At 64.9% G+C, this 14,471-nt stretch overlaps 1 protein-coding gene across 1 annotated transcript; it reads right to left on the reverse strand.

The window, feature by feature from the left end:
• Positions 1–250: 250 nt before the first annotated feature.
• NEUROD2 (neuronal differentiation 2) lies at positions 251–2,791 on the reverse strand. Its single transcript, XM_009570618.2, has 2 exons — positions 2,580–2,791; positions 251–1,346 (listed from the first exon to the last, which is right to left on the reverse strand). Exon 2 carries the CDS (start codon positions 1,339–1,341, stop codon positions 268–270), a length of 1,074 nt encoding a protein of 357 aa, XP_009568913.2. The 5' UTR covers positions 1,342–1,346; positions 2,580–2,791; the 3' UTR covers positions 251–267.
• Positions 2,792–14,471: the final 11,680 nt, after the last annotated feature.

Raw genomic sequence — 14,471 nt, forward strand, 5'->3', positions numbered from 1 at the left:
ATTTAAGGAAAAGGGGAAATCCTCCCCAAAAAGCACTTTGTCCCGCGGGGTGCGGGTCCCGCCGCCGGAGCCGGGTCCCCCCCCTATTGCACCAAAGCCCACGGCGGGGGGGGGGGTTCGGGGTGGGGGGGAGGCTCCGCGGGGCTCTGTGTGTGTGTGTGTGTGTGTGCGCCCCCCCCTTTCCTCCTCCTCCTCCTCCTCCTCTTCCCCACCCCTCGGGGCTGGGGTTGCCGGGCGGGGAGAGGGGTTCGGGGTGGGGGGGGGGGTTTAATTGTGGAAGAAGGCGTTGAGCTCCTCGTACATGGGTCCCCGCTCGTGGGGGAGGTGCATGTCGTAGGGGAAGATGTTCTCGGAGTGGACCCCCCCGCGCATCCCCGTGGAACCGAAGACCAGGTTGTGCCCGGTGGGGCGGGAACCGGGCAGAGCCGAGTAGTGCATAGAGTAGTGATAGCTTTTCTCGTGGTCGGGGGAAGAAGAGTCCTGCTTGAGGGAGAAGTTGCCGTTGATGCAGAGGGGGGGGCTGAGCCCCCCGTCGTACTCCGAGCTGTTGTAGTCGGGGGAGGCGTTGCCGTAGAGGCTCTCGTAGGCGGAGGAGCAGTAGCTGTGTGTCCTCAGCCCGTGGGCACCGGGAGCGGCGGCGGGCGGGCACTGCGCCGCGGCCAGCCGCGAGCAGGGGTAGGGGTAAGGGTGAACGGCGAAAGAAGCGTTGGGCCCGTGGAAACGCCCCCCTTCCTGCCCTTGCTCCGTTAGGAAATTGCGGGAATTGAGCTGCAAACACCCTGCCACCAGGTTGGTGGTGGGTTGGGACAAACCCTTGCAAAGAGTCTGCACGTAGGAAACCAAATCGGGCCGTTTGCCCGAGCGAAGGATCTCGGAGAGAGCCCAGATGTAGTTCTTGGCTAAACGAAGGGTTTCGATTTTGGAGAGCTTTTGGGTTTTGGAATAACAAGGAACCACTTTCCTCAGGTTATCCAGAGCGGCGTTCAGGTCGTGCATTCGGTTCCGTTCCCGAGCGTTCGCTTTTTGCCTCCGGAGCTTGGAGCGTTCCAACCGCGCCTTGGTCATCTTGCGTTTCTTGGGGCCGCGTTTCTTGGGTCGTTCGCCCTCCGCTTCCTCCAAACCTTCTTCCTCTTCCTCTTCCTCCTCCTCGTCCCCTCCTAGCTCCCCTTCCTCCTTGCTCTCCCCCAGGGAACCCTCGGGGGGCTCCTCCGGGAGGGCGCAGCCCTTCCCCGCCCGCTCCTCCTTCTCGCTGCGCGCATCCTCCTCGCACTCCTCGGCCCAACCGGGGAATTTCGGGACTTCGGGGACCAAGCTGGGCTCGCTGAAAAGTCGCGTCAACATGGTGGCTGCAGCGGGGGGCAAAGAGCCAGGCGTTACCGGTGGCCCCGCCGCTCCCCGACCCACCCCCAACCTTTCCTCCCCCCCCTCCTCCCCAGCCCCGGTCCCCCTCCGGCCGCGCTTCACCGGGAGCGGCGAAAACGAATTGCGCGCGGGGGCGAACGCTGCCGCATCCCTCTCCGGTTGCCCAAACACGGTGGCACCGGGGGTCCCTCGGGGCGCGGTGATGCCCCCCCTTCCCCGACACCTCCAACTCCCCCCCCCTCCACCGCCGCCTGCGCCCCACTCCCCTTCTCCCGCCCCCCCACCCCACCGCCCCCGACTCGGTCGGTTCCCCACCCCCTTCCCGGTGCCCCCCCCCCCCCCCCCCCAGCCGGTCCCGGTGCCTCCGGTCCTTCTTTGACGCCTCCAACTTTTCCCCTCCGCGGGCGCGGAGCGGCTCCAGTCGCGGCTCCGCCACCGCCGTCCCGGGGCCGGAGCGACACGGCCGCTGCCCCCCCCTCCACACACCCCCCCCGAAGCCCCCGCTTGTGCCCGGTCCCACCCGCTTTTTCGGGGCTCCCCCCCCGCCTCAGCCCCGGGGCTGCCGCCGCCCGCCGGAGCGCGGCCCGTAAATTGCGGCGGCATCAAACGGCTGCGCGGCGGGGGGCGGCGGGGGGCGGCGGGGGCGGCAGCGACCGGGGCCCCCCCCGGAGCAGCGCGGGGGTCGCGGGCGGAGGCGCCGCCGGGGTCGCCCCCGGGATTTTGGGGTGGGGGGGGGGAGGGTCGCGGCGGGGCCGGAGCCGGGGGGCACCGCCCGGGGCGGGGGATGGGGGGCGCCGAGGGGGAGCGGGGAGGCGGCTCTGCCGGGTCGGGGTCCCCGGAGGCGGCGGCGAGGCGGCTCCGCGCTGATTTCGTTGATGCCGCTTCGCCGCCGCTGCCCGCTCCGTCCCACCGGGACCGCGGCGCCCCGGGCGCGCCCAGCCGCGAGGTGGGGAGCGGGGGGGCGGAGGGGACGGAGCCCCAACAACCCCCTTGGGAAGGGAGGGGGGGGCTCCAGGGCTCGGGGCGGGGGGGTGGCGTGAACCCCATCGCCGGGGCCGGCGGGGAGCGTAAAAACCGAGGGCCGGGAGAGAACGAAAGAGCGGGGGAAAAAAAAGGGAGAGACGTGGCGGAGAAACAAAATCAACATGGAAGTTGCCTTTTCTCCATTCAAGTTTCCTCCTCTGCCCTCCCAGCCCTCCACTTCTTACATAACTCACCTTCGGGCGGACCGGAGGAATTCTTATTTCATTGTTCCCAGCATCTTCTGGGACCCGGGACGCGGCTCCTTGAGGTGCTCCAGCCTCCTGCAGTCCTCTATCCAAAAGGAGGCGAGAGTGGCATCTCTACCCAGCAAAGGGGGTACCAGCTCTGCTGCCAGTGCCATATGGTTGGCACGTCATGCGCGAGAGCTATCACATGAGAGCTAATGATTGACATGCGCTTGCATTCAGGGAGATTTGTCTCTCTGGGGAAGGAGGACTCGCCATCTGTCACTCTGTACTCAAAAAAAAAAACCTCTTTCCAAATCTACAGCTCTGCCTACACGCCGCAAAATGGGACCCGGGCGAGATGCAGGCGATGGCGGGGCGAACAATGGAGCCAGCGGCAGGGCGGCAGGGGAGATCGGGCAACCCGCTTGGGCCAAGCGGGCACCGGGGCGAAGGGGGAGATGCCATGGGGACTCTCAATGGGAACTGGCATCTGCGGCTCGCCGCAAAATACAGTGGCGGCTCACGTAGATTCAACCCTACCGTCAACCACCAGCCGAGAGGGGATGGATGCGATGGCGAGGGCCTGGGGTGGGTCGGGGGCTGTAGCCAAGCAAGGCTCCGGGGAGGTGGCGGTGGTGGTAGTGCCCGGTTTGGCCGCGCCGGCACAGGTAGGGAGCTGCGAGGGTGGATGCTTGGCAGGGCTGGTGGCCGCAGGGCTGTGGGTCCCCACGCAGATGGCACGAGGCCCCTTTGGCTGCCCACCGCCCCACAGCCCCCCACCGGCACCCCCTCGGCTGCGCAGCATCATCAGCCTCTCTCTGCAACCCTACGGCACAGCCTGGCGCGCACAGATGCAGCCAGCCTCCGGCACGCTCCCACATGCACACACGCACAAACACACTTGCACACGCGTGCACGCGCCTGCCCTCCCCGGTGCACGCAGGGGATGAGCCTCTCCGGGGTGAGGGTCCCACGGCGGCGGTGGCAGAGGACGGGCCGTGCCGCGGTGCAGCTGGTGAGGCCTTTGTCTGCCAGGCACCTCATCGTGCCACAGCCCCGTGCCACAGCTCGGCAGAGCCCGTCACCTGCTGGCCCCTGGCTCTGTCCCCACCACCGTGCACGTGCGGCCGGGAATCGCCGCTGCCCATTCCCTCGTGCCGGTGGCAGCGGGATGAGGAGATGGCATCGGGGGCATTGTGTCCGTGGGAGCCAGAACCCACCAGCCGGTACCCCGTTCTGGCTGCAGCCATCGAGGCCAAAGCACGCGATGATGTCCCCGTGCCCCGGATCCCCTCTGTCCCCACAGCTCAGGGGGACCTGCCCGGCTCGGGGGGTGCAGGTAGGGGACAGGGCAGCGGGTGCAGGTTGCCACGTGCTGGCCATGCACAGCAGGTAAGGGTGGCACAGCCACGGCGTAGGCACAGCAGGGACACGTTGGCCGTGGTGGCAACAGCAGCAAGGCCACGGCATGGGCATGGAAGGGATATGGTGGTGGCAAGGGCGGCACGGCCGCGGTGCAAGCAGGGACACAGTGGCCGTGGCGGCCAGAGCCGTGCCCACGTGCAGACAAAAGGCTGGCCGTACCCGGCCACTGGGTCTGTGCCAGCGGCAGCGGCGGTGCCCGCTCCCCCGGTGCAGGTGCCGGGGCTGGCACGTGACAGAGGGGCCCCCACCGACAGCGAGTGTCCCCCCCGCGCGCTGCCGAACCCTCTGACTGTCACTCACGGCTGCGGCCGAGCAGATGGCACCTGGGCTGGAGCCGGCCTGTGGGGAGGCAGGGCCCAGCCCGGCCGTGCCGGTGCCAGTGCCGTGCCGGGGCACCGATTCTTGGATAGCCTCTCTGCTCATTGCAGCCTTTCCCAGAGCACCGCTCAGCTCCCTCTGTTTTCCTCTTCATCTTCCAGATGGGTGCCAGGCGGGCATCAGCCTGCCCTCGGATCCCACCCTTGCCCGGCACTCATGGCACGCCGGTGCTGCCCATTCCTGCCAGCTCTGGGTAAGTCCCTGCTCTGCCGCCGGCGATTCCCAGGACAGCGGTCCCCGAGTTCATGTTGGGTGGCTCGGCTGCATCCCGGGGTCAGGGCAGCAAAGCCGGTGATGCCACAGCTCCCACTTGGTCCAAGGTGATGCCATGGGGTGAGCCATGAGAGGACAGGGATGAGGACAGGGATGGGGACAGGGATGGGGTCAGGAGAGAAGCCGCGAGCCCCTGGCCCGGTGTATCTGGTACAGCCTAATTAGCAGCCGGCAAGCGGCGAGGGTGGGCGCCGGCGTGAGCCTCATCAGCATGCACAGCGCTTGGAGGGAGAAGAAAGTGGAGACATGAAACAGGGAGAGGAGATGAAAGGGGAGCAGGGAGATGAAAACCCAAACCACTGCATTGTGCCGCGGCCGGGGCGGTGCTGGGGGGGCCCTGGACAGCCTGTGCTGGGACACAGCCTGCGGCGCGGGCAGCGGGAGGGATCCCGGTGCCATCCACACGCGGTCCCCTCCGCCACGGCTGGCGATGGCATGGGGCAAAGCGAGGGAGGGGCAGCCCCGTCCTCCTCTCTGGTGGGGTCTCCAAGTGTCTTCAGGGATGGGGTTCAGCCAGGGTGGAGGGTCGGGCTCTGAGCGTCGTGGCTCCATGGGCAGCATCCATCCCTCGGGGAATCAGGGCCACCCTGGGCAGCGGGAGGCGGTGAGGTTGGGGTGAAGCCAGGACCAGGCATGGCTCAGGGGGACACACCGGGAGCCGGGGCAGGGCTGGCTGCTGGTGCTCCAGGTGCAGGGGGGGTTGGTTGGGCAGCTTCTGCTCCGAGAGGTCAGCAGCCGGTGACCCCAGAGCTCTGGTCCCCATCCAGCTGCTGCTCCTTGCATCCAGAGAGAGACTTCCCCAGCACGGCCGCCTCCGGTCCTCAGCCACCCAAACCAGGTCCCTCGGGTGCTGGGCTGGTACACAAAGCTCTTTCCTCCTCCAAAATTCATGCCTTGTCTCCCTTCCCCTCCCTCCATCAGGAAGGCGACGGATGGGGACCCTGCCTGGAGCGGTGGGGGCTCCATCCTGGAGGTGGGCGCTGGGGGACAAGAGGCATCCAGAGCCATAAGGTTGGGGCACGGAAGCGGGTTGGCACTGGTGGAGTTGGGGTGCGGTGGAGCTGGGCACTGGGATGGTGCTGGGACCCGGCTGGGAGCCAGCTGGGCCCAGGGCAGCTCCCAGGGGCCCCGCGTGACATGAGTTTGCCGGGGCTCAGCCGGCTGCCGCATCCCCAGCGTGGGGCCAGGGCTCAGCACCGCGGCCGGTTATGCCATCCCTTCCCCGACGTGGGGGACCCCAAACCGGACCCTTTCACCTAGGAGGGTCCCTGTTCCCCCTTGGTGGGACCAAGCCATGGAGGCCTGAGTGGAGAAGCCGTCCCCGGCGTCTCCCCGCGAGCGGTGGCGGGGGGAGGCGGGGGCCGCGTTGCCAGATGGAGCCAGCTCGGAGCTGCAATATTTCTGGGAGGTGAAGGCTGGGGAGAGATGGATGCGGTAACGCGCGGCAGAGCCACCGCCGGGGAATGGCAGCCGAGGGGAGCGGAGCAGCGAGAACCCAGCCTGGTCCCCAACCCTGTCCCTGCTGCCTTTGGGGACGAAGTGGCCCAGGTTGGGTCCCCAGAGCAGCTCTGCCTCGTGGGACCCATCCCTGGGCATCTTCCAGGCTCCGGGTGAGCAAGCTGCAGGCTGTGGGTGCCCTGTCCATCCCTTGTCCCTAAAGGTTGGGGAGCCCAGGAGGAAGAAGCCGATGGTGGAGGGAAACTGAGGCAGGGAAGGAAGAAAGCAGAGATCCTGACTCAGCAGGGATTGGGGATGCTTTTAGCAAATCTCTTTTTTTACTGGAGGAAGAGGAGGAAGATGCTGTGCCGGCCCCGGCGCTGGGACTCGGGTACCAAGCGAAGCCCCCATCACCGCAGAGTATTTCCTTCCTCCATCCTGGTTGGATCCTGCCCCCCAGGAGCCCCTGCCTGCCCCCCTCTCACCCCACCGCCGTACCCCCCGGGGGACTCGTCCAGCCGTTTTTAAGACACACGCTGTTAATTAGACAAACGGCGCCCTGGGAATTGGCCAGTTGGAAACTGCTGGAGCCACAGCTGCGTGGGGGACCGGGGACGGGGGGTCCTGGGACAGGAGGGCGCGTGGTCCCAGAGGACCTTGTGTCCCCCACCTCCGTGTTCCTTCATCACCTGAGGTCGCTGGGTTCACCCCTACCGGGGTTGGATGCCTTTTGGGGACAATGTCGGGGGGGGCTGGGACAGTGGAGCCCCTACGTAGGACCCAAGGCCAGAGGGAGATGCCATTGGGCCACCGGCGGATCCGGTAATGCCGGTGAGGTCACGATGGGCTGGGACGTCACAACCACCGCTCTGCGATGGCACAAGAGCCCAGCAGCGAACTGGAGGCCCCCTGTGACCCCATCATCCCCCTCCATGACCCCATCATCTTCCCCCCATGACCCCATCATCCCCCTCCATGACCCCATCATCTTCCCCCCATGACCCCATCATCCCCCCATGATTCCATCATCCCCCCATGACCCCATCATCTCCCCCATGACCCCATCATCCTCCCCCCATGACCCCATCATCCCCCCCATGACCCCATCTTCCCCCCATGACCCCATCATCTCCCCCATGACCCCATCATCCTCCCCCCATGACCCCATCATCCCCCCATGATTCCATCATCCCCCCATGACCCCATCATCTCCCCCATGACCCCATCATCCCCCCCATGACCCCATCATCATCCCTCCATGACCCCATCATCTTCCCCCCATGACCCCATCATCCCCCCCCATGACCCCATCATCTTCCCCCATGACCCCATCATCCCCCCATGACCCCATCATCTTCCCCCCATGATCCCATCATCCCCCCATGACCCCATCATCCCCCCATGACCCCATCATCTTCCCCCCATGACCCCATCATCCCCCCCCCATGACCCCATCATTCCCCCTTGTGTCCACATTCCCCCCCATGGCTGGGTTTGGGGGTGCCACAAGGGGCTGGCACGCAGCCTGGCAGTGCCACCGGCATGGGCACACGGCACGCGGCGCGGATGAACGAGCGCTGCTGGCACCGGCCCCCGACCCCCCCCCGCGGCAGATGGCGTCCGCTTGGGCCCGGTTCAGGGAGCCGGCATGGCGTGGTGGCGGGGGGACGTGGTGTACGGGGGTACCCGCAGCCATCACGGCCCCCTCCATCACCCCCCTACCCTGTTTGCCCCTTTGCGCTGATGACCCCCCAAACCAGGGGGGGGCAAATAGTGCCCCCCTAAATGCACTGAGTGGTGTCAGGTCTCAGCGAGTGGCCATGGGCGAAGGGGACCAAAGTGACACCGGGGACAAAGGCGAAGGGCTGGATGGGGGGGCTGTGGGCGCCCCAACCCTGGGGGGGGTGTCTTTGACCCCAAACCCATAGGGGTTGATCCTGTGCCAAGGCACAGGGGGTCACCACGCTGTGCCCCCCATCCCGGGATGCCGTGGGACCCCCATCCCTGGGGGTGTCAGGGACCCCCAGCCCAGATGGCTTTGGGGACCCCCAACCTTGGGAAGAGCCCCCCCGCATCCCAACCCCCTGTGTCATCGATTGGGGGGGGGGGGGCGCCCAGATTTGGGGAGGGAGGGGGAGTCTCCATGGCGACAGCGCGCCGATGACGACAGTCGCCATGGCGAGGCCCAGCCCGTTGCCATGACGATGCGCCTGGCACAGCCAGTCGCCATGGTGATGGCCGAGGGATGGAGCGGTCCCTATGGCGGGGGGCCCACGGCCAGGCCAAGGACTTGGGGGGCACCTAGGGCTGTACCCCCAATATTCCAGCTGCTTCGCGCCCTCCCGGTGCAGGGCCGGTGTCGCCGCGTGCCGCCGCGTGCCCGCTGCCGCCGCCGCCGCCGCCCAGGTTCATTTGCACGAGGCTTTTCCACTCCAGTTCACACTACCATCTGACAAGCCCAACTTCTCATTTTCAGAGTAATCACTCCACTGCACTAATTGCACATGCAAATATGCAAATTCGTATTAATTAATTACTATACTAATTAGTTCTGTGGTATTTGCGAGTAATAAATCATTCGGAGGGAGCGGGAAGCTGGAGACCTGGCCCATTTACACTTCGCATAAAATTTTAATAGGCGCTCCGGCTGATCCGGGACAGCCGCGTCGTGCGGCGCTTAAAGGCGCAGAGCTGGCCTGGCAGGGCCTGGCCACGCCGCCCGGCTTTGGGGGGCACCGGTACCCCCCAGCCTTGGCGCTCAGAAAAGGGCTCGGGGTTGAGGAAGAGGATGCTCAAGGGGAAAATGAAGAGTAGGGTGATGAGGAAGGAGCGGTTTGATGATTCCGCGCCCGGTGGTTGCGATAGTTCTGCTTGGGGAAACTGAGGCACGGAGAGGGAGCCGTGCTTCCCATTGTGGCACCCTATTCTCATCCATTGGGGAGACCCTCAAGGATATGGGGTCACCCCGCAGCCACTCCGGCACCGCGACGGCGCTGGCATCATCGCTGTGCCAACACGGCAAAGCCGTGCCAGCCCCGGCGACCACGCCAGCACCGCGCAGCCGCTCCCCACCGCCACCTTTGGGGATTTTGCAAGCCTTTAATTGTCGTAAGCACAGATTAATTAAGCAGCGATAAACACAAACCCATGCATTATTGATGAATAAGGGTGAGTTCAGGTTGGTGCAAACGTTGTAATTAAATATAAACCTCAAGCTGCCCATTGTTAACGGACAAATTACATTACTATTGCGACACGTGTCGGGGCGCGCGTGGCCAGGAAGGGGCTCGTGCCCGGGTACCACAACCCCGCGGTGCCCTCCGGCCCCATAGAAAGGGATTTGGGGGGCAGAGGTGGGGACCTTATCGCTCGATCCCCACGCACACCGTGGCGGTCGGTGGGTTCCTCGCCCCGTCCACATCTGTCCTGGATCCAGATGTGCCGAGGATGCTGCGCACACGGAGTCCCGCACACGGCTCCCCAAGGAGAGATGGGGAGTGTCCCCCCCCCCTTCGGCCGGGGTGGGGACACGCGTGGGGGCCGTGAACAGGCGTGTAGATGCGCCCTGTGCGCTTGTGCACGCGTGAACACACACGCACATATATGAGCAGGGGGGTACTCCTATGCACACGCGTGGAAACACAGCCACACGTGTGCAAACGCACGTGGAGGTGCGCACACATTCTCCTGTGCACACACGCTCACATACGTATGTACAGGCTTGCACACACACACTCTTATGCATGCACACACACATCCCAGGCACATGCAGGCGTGCTTGCACCCCTACAAGTGTGCACACATGCACACACATATGCACATTCCAGCATGCTCGCACACACAGGCATATGCTCCTATGCACACACATGCGCTCACACACGCATCTGCACACCCACACACGTGTGCACACACACATTCTACTGTGCACACGTGCACCTTCCCGGTGCATGCACACACATGCACATCCCGGGCACGTGCACACACACACACATATACTCTCTCTATTGCTGTGTGCACACGTGCAATGCATATCCTGAGTACATACGTGTGCATGTACACACACCCGTTTGCACATATACCCGCGCGCACGCACACACATACGTGCACAAATACATTGTGCGCACACGCACACGGCGCACACACCTGCACATCCCTGCGTAAACACACGATGCCACGCGTGCGCACACGCATGCACGTGCATGCACACCCCAGGCACACTCCTGTGCACACCCACACGCTCAGCCTTGGCACATACAAGCGTGCACACACCCTTACACACTCCCGTGCATGCACACTCAGCCCTGACACACGCACCACCCCCCCCCCCAGCCCAGTTCCCACCACCCCAGCACCCACCGCAGCGCCTCACCTGCAGAAACCCGTGTCCCCATGTCCCCCACCCCAACCCCTCCGCCCCCCCTGCCCCAGGACCCCCCCCTTATGGATTTGCACCCCCTTTTCCGGGACCCCCTGTGTGCCATGCAGACACCGGGCTCTCCCCAGCAAACCCAGTCCAGTAGGGACCCCAGTGACACCCCCACTGGGACAAGTGACAATGGCACTGGGGGAGCTGGGGGGGTGGGGGGGGGTACAGGAGCCCTCCTGGCTACGTGCCCCCCATCTCCCCGCGTGCCCCTCGCCCGGGCGCGGGGTGGGGGGTTGGCAGCTGGTAGCTATTTATTAACCAGTCATGGTTAAATTGGTTTATAAATTAACAGATGTTTTAACTTTAGTCTTTCTTCTGGGAATGGATGCAGCAAACTGGTCGGGGCCGGCGGTTGGGCATCGCGCGGGACCCTCCCCGTGAGGGGCTCATGGGTGGGGATGGGGGCTGGTGGGGTGTGTGTGTGTGTCCCCCCACCTCCAGGACACCCAGATGGATTTTTTTGCGTCCACTGGGGTCCCATCTCTGCGGGGAAGGGGTTTGGGTTGGTGCTACAGGTGGGTAAACTGAGGCACGGAGGGCACTGATAGCCCTCAAGCGAGAGACCCCCGGGCTGCACACCCCCCACCAACTCCTGGTGGCACCTCCTTTCTCCTGGGGACCTCAGGGCTTGAACCACCCCCTCCGGATTGTAGAATCATGGAATGGTTTGGGTTGGAAGAGACCTCAAAGCTCATCCAGTTCCAACCTCCCACTGGATCCGGTTGCTCCAAACCCCATCCAACCTGGCCTGGAACCCCTCCAGGGATGGAACAGCCCCCACTGCTCTGGGTAACCTGAGCCAGGGCCTCCCCCCCCCCAGGAGAACATTTCTCCCCAAGATCTCATCTCAATCCCCCCTCTTTCAGCTCAACCCCCCCCTTGTCCTGTCCCTTCATTCCCTTTTGACCCCTCGGACCCACCTTGGAGTGTTGGTCCAGGACCCCCAGCACCCCCAGACACAGTGGCACCCCCAGTCCCAGGCTGGGAGCCCCCCCCAGGGCGTGGGGGCGAGCCTTGCCATGGGCCAGTGGTTGCCAACCGGGATGGCCCCAGCCCTGGCTGCCCCGTGCCAAAGCTCTTGAGCCTGTGCCCAGCTCTTGCCAGGCGGCTGTGCCAGCCTTGGCGTGGCTGTGCCAGCCCGGCTGTGCCAGCGGTGCATCCCTGCATCCCTGGAAAGATGGGGGGGTGCATCCCTGGAAAGATGGAGGGGGGTACATCCCTGTATCCCTGGAAAGATGGGTGTGTGTGCATCTCCGTATCCCTGGAAAGATGGGGGGTGCATCCCTGGAAAGATGGAGGGGGGGTACATCCCTGTATCCCTGGAAAGATGGGGGGGGTGCATCCTTGTATCCCTGGAAAGATGGGGGAGTGTGCATCCCTGTATCCCTGGAAAGATGGGGGGGGTGCATCCTTGTATCCCTGGAAAGATGGGGGAGTGTGCATCCCTGCAAAGATTCGGGGGTGTGCATCCCTGTATCTTTGGAAAGATGGGGTGGTGCATCCCTGTATCCCTGGAAAGATGGGGGGGGTGCATCCCTGCATCCCTGGAAAGATTCGGGGGTGTGCATCCCTGTATCCTTGGAAAGATGGGGGGATGCATCCCTGTATCCCTGGAAAGACGGGGGGTGCATCCCTGGAAAGATGGGGGGGATGCATCCCTGTATCCCTGGAAAGATGGGGGGGTGCATCCCTGGAAAAATGGGGGTTGCATCCCTGTATCCTTGGAAAGATGGGAGTGTCCCGTCCGTGGGGGAAGGGGGGGGGGGGGGGGCAGTGGGGTGTGTTTATCCTTTCCAGGGATACAGGAATGCACCCCCCCAACTTTCCAGGGATACTGGGATGCCCCCCCAGCCCCATTGTACTGGGATTGGACCCCCATCACTGTGTTGAGATCACGGGCTTGCAGCCCCCCCAATCCTGGTAGCGAGTTGGGGTTGGAGCCCCTCATCGTGATGGGGTTTTGAGGTAACCCCCCCTCCCCCCCATTCTGCCAGGGTTGGAGCCCCCTCGCCGTGGTGGGGTTATGGGGTGGCAGCCCCCCCATCCTTTCAGGGCTGCAGCCCCCCCCCTCGCGATGGGGTTATAGGGTTGCAGCCCTCCTAGAGGTGCTCAGTGCCTCAGTTTCCCCATTGCACACAGGGGGTGCAAGCCCCTCCCGCCACCCCCCAGCAGTGACGCTGCCAGCGGGACAGTGGGGTCCCACCGGGGGGGTTGTGGGGGTGTGGCCATGTCCCCCCCCCCCCCCCCCCCCTTCCCCTGCAGCCCCATTTGGTGGAGGGGGGTCGCCCCCAGCTGTCCCTTCCCCTGTGCAGTGCCCCAGGATGGGGCTCCCGGCAGGGAAGGGGTTAAGGTACCCTCTCCCCCCCCCCAATTCACCGCCCCCTCCCGCTCCCACGGCTGCTCCCACGTGTGTTCCCACTCCGGCACCTCCTCTGCACTGGAGGGGGGCTCGGCCCCCCCTTGCAGGTCTGGGTGGGGGGGGTCTGAGCTTGGGGGGGGGTACTGAGGCTCGAGGGGGGGAGGCAATGAGCCAAGAGGGGGGACAAGGAGCAGAGAGGGGGAGAAACTGAGGCTGGGGGGGGCAATGAGCCCTGGAGGGGGGGGGTACTGAACAGGGCGGGGGGGGGCACTAAGGCTTAGGAGGGGGTTCTCTGAGCCGGGAGGGGGGGAACACTGAGCCTGGAAGGGGGGGCAGGGAGGCTGGGGGGGCACTAAGGCTTGGGGGGGTCGGGGTCTCAGCCTGGGGGGGGCACTGAGGCTGGGGGGGGGCAATGAGCCCTGGTGGGGACGACACTGAGCCTGGGGGGGATAGTGAGGTTAGGGACACACACACTGAGGCCTTGGGGGGGGCACTGAAGTTAGGGGGGACACTAGGCCTGGGGGGGACACACTGAGCCGGGGGGGGGGGGGCTGAGCCTGGGGGTGGACACTGGGGTGAGGGGAGGGGGCTCTGAGCCTGGGGGGCTGCACCCACTGTGAGTTCTGAGGTTCAGGGTGCACAGCCCAGCGGGGGTTGGGGGGACCCCAGGAGCAGTGGGGGGGACCCCCCCAGGAGCAACCCCTCCTGCAGGGGACCCCAGCGCCCCTGGTACCCACTGCCCCCCCCCCAACTCCCTCTCCCCCCCATGGCCCTCCCCCCCCCTTCTCACCTTGAGCACTGGGCAATCCTTGTCCCCGTGTCCTCCTGTTCCCACCGTGCTCCAACCCCAATGTCCTCCTGTCTCCATGGCACCCTGTCCCCAAGGTGCTCCATCCCTAGTGTCCTTCTGTTGCCCCAGTCCTCCATCCTCCGTGTCCTCCTGTCCCCATGGCACCCTGTCACCCCAATGCTCCATCCTCAGTGTCCTGCTGTCCCCACGATGCCCTGTCCCCATCATGCTCCATCCTCAGTGTCCTCCTGGCCCCATGATGGTCCATCCTGGATCTCCTCCTGTCCCCATGGTGTCCATTGCTTATGTCCTCCTGTCCCCATCATGCTCCATCCTCAGTGTCCTCCTGGCCCCATGATGCTCTACCCTCGGTGTCCTGTCCCCAGGATGGTCCATCCTTGGTGTCTTCCTGTCTCCATGATGGTCCATCACCAATGTCCTGCTGTCCCCATGGTGGTCCATCCTTGCTGTCCTGTCCCTGTGATGCTCCATCCTGGATCTCTTCCTGTCCCAATGACGGTCCATCACCAATGTTCTCCTGTCCCCATGGTGCTCCATCCTTGCTGTCCTGTCCCTATGATGCTCCATCCTGGATCTCCTCCTGTCCCAATGATGGTCCATCACCAATGTCCTCCTGTCCCCATCATGCTCCATCCTTGGTGTCCTCCTGTCTCCATGATGGTCCGTCACCAATGTCCTCCTGTTCCCATGATGCTCCATCCTTGGTGTCCTCCTGTCCCAATGATGGTCCATCACCAATGTCCTGCTGTCCCCATGGTGCTCCATCCTTGCTGTCCTGTCCCTATGATG

The sequence above is a fragment of the Cuculus canorus genome, chromosome 25, assembly GCF_017976375.1.
Source record: "Cuculus canorus isolate bCucCan1 chromosome 25, bCucCan1.pri, whole genome shotgun sequence".
In the NCBI taxonomy this organism is placed as follows: Eukaryota; Metazoa; Chordata; class Aves; order Cuculiformes; family Cuculidae; genus Cuculus; species Cuculus canorus.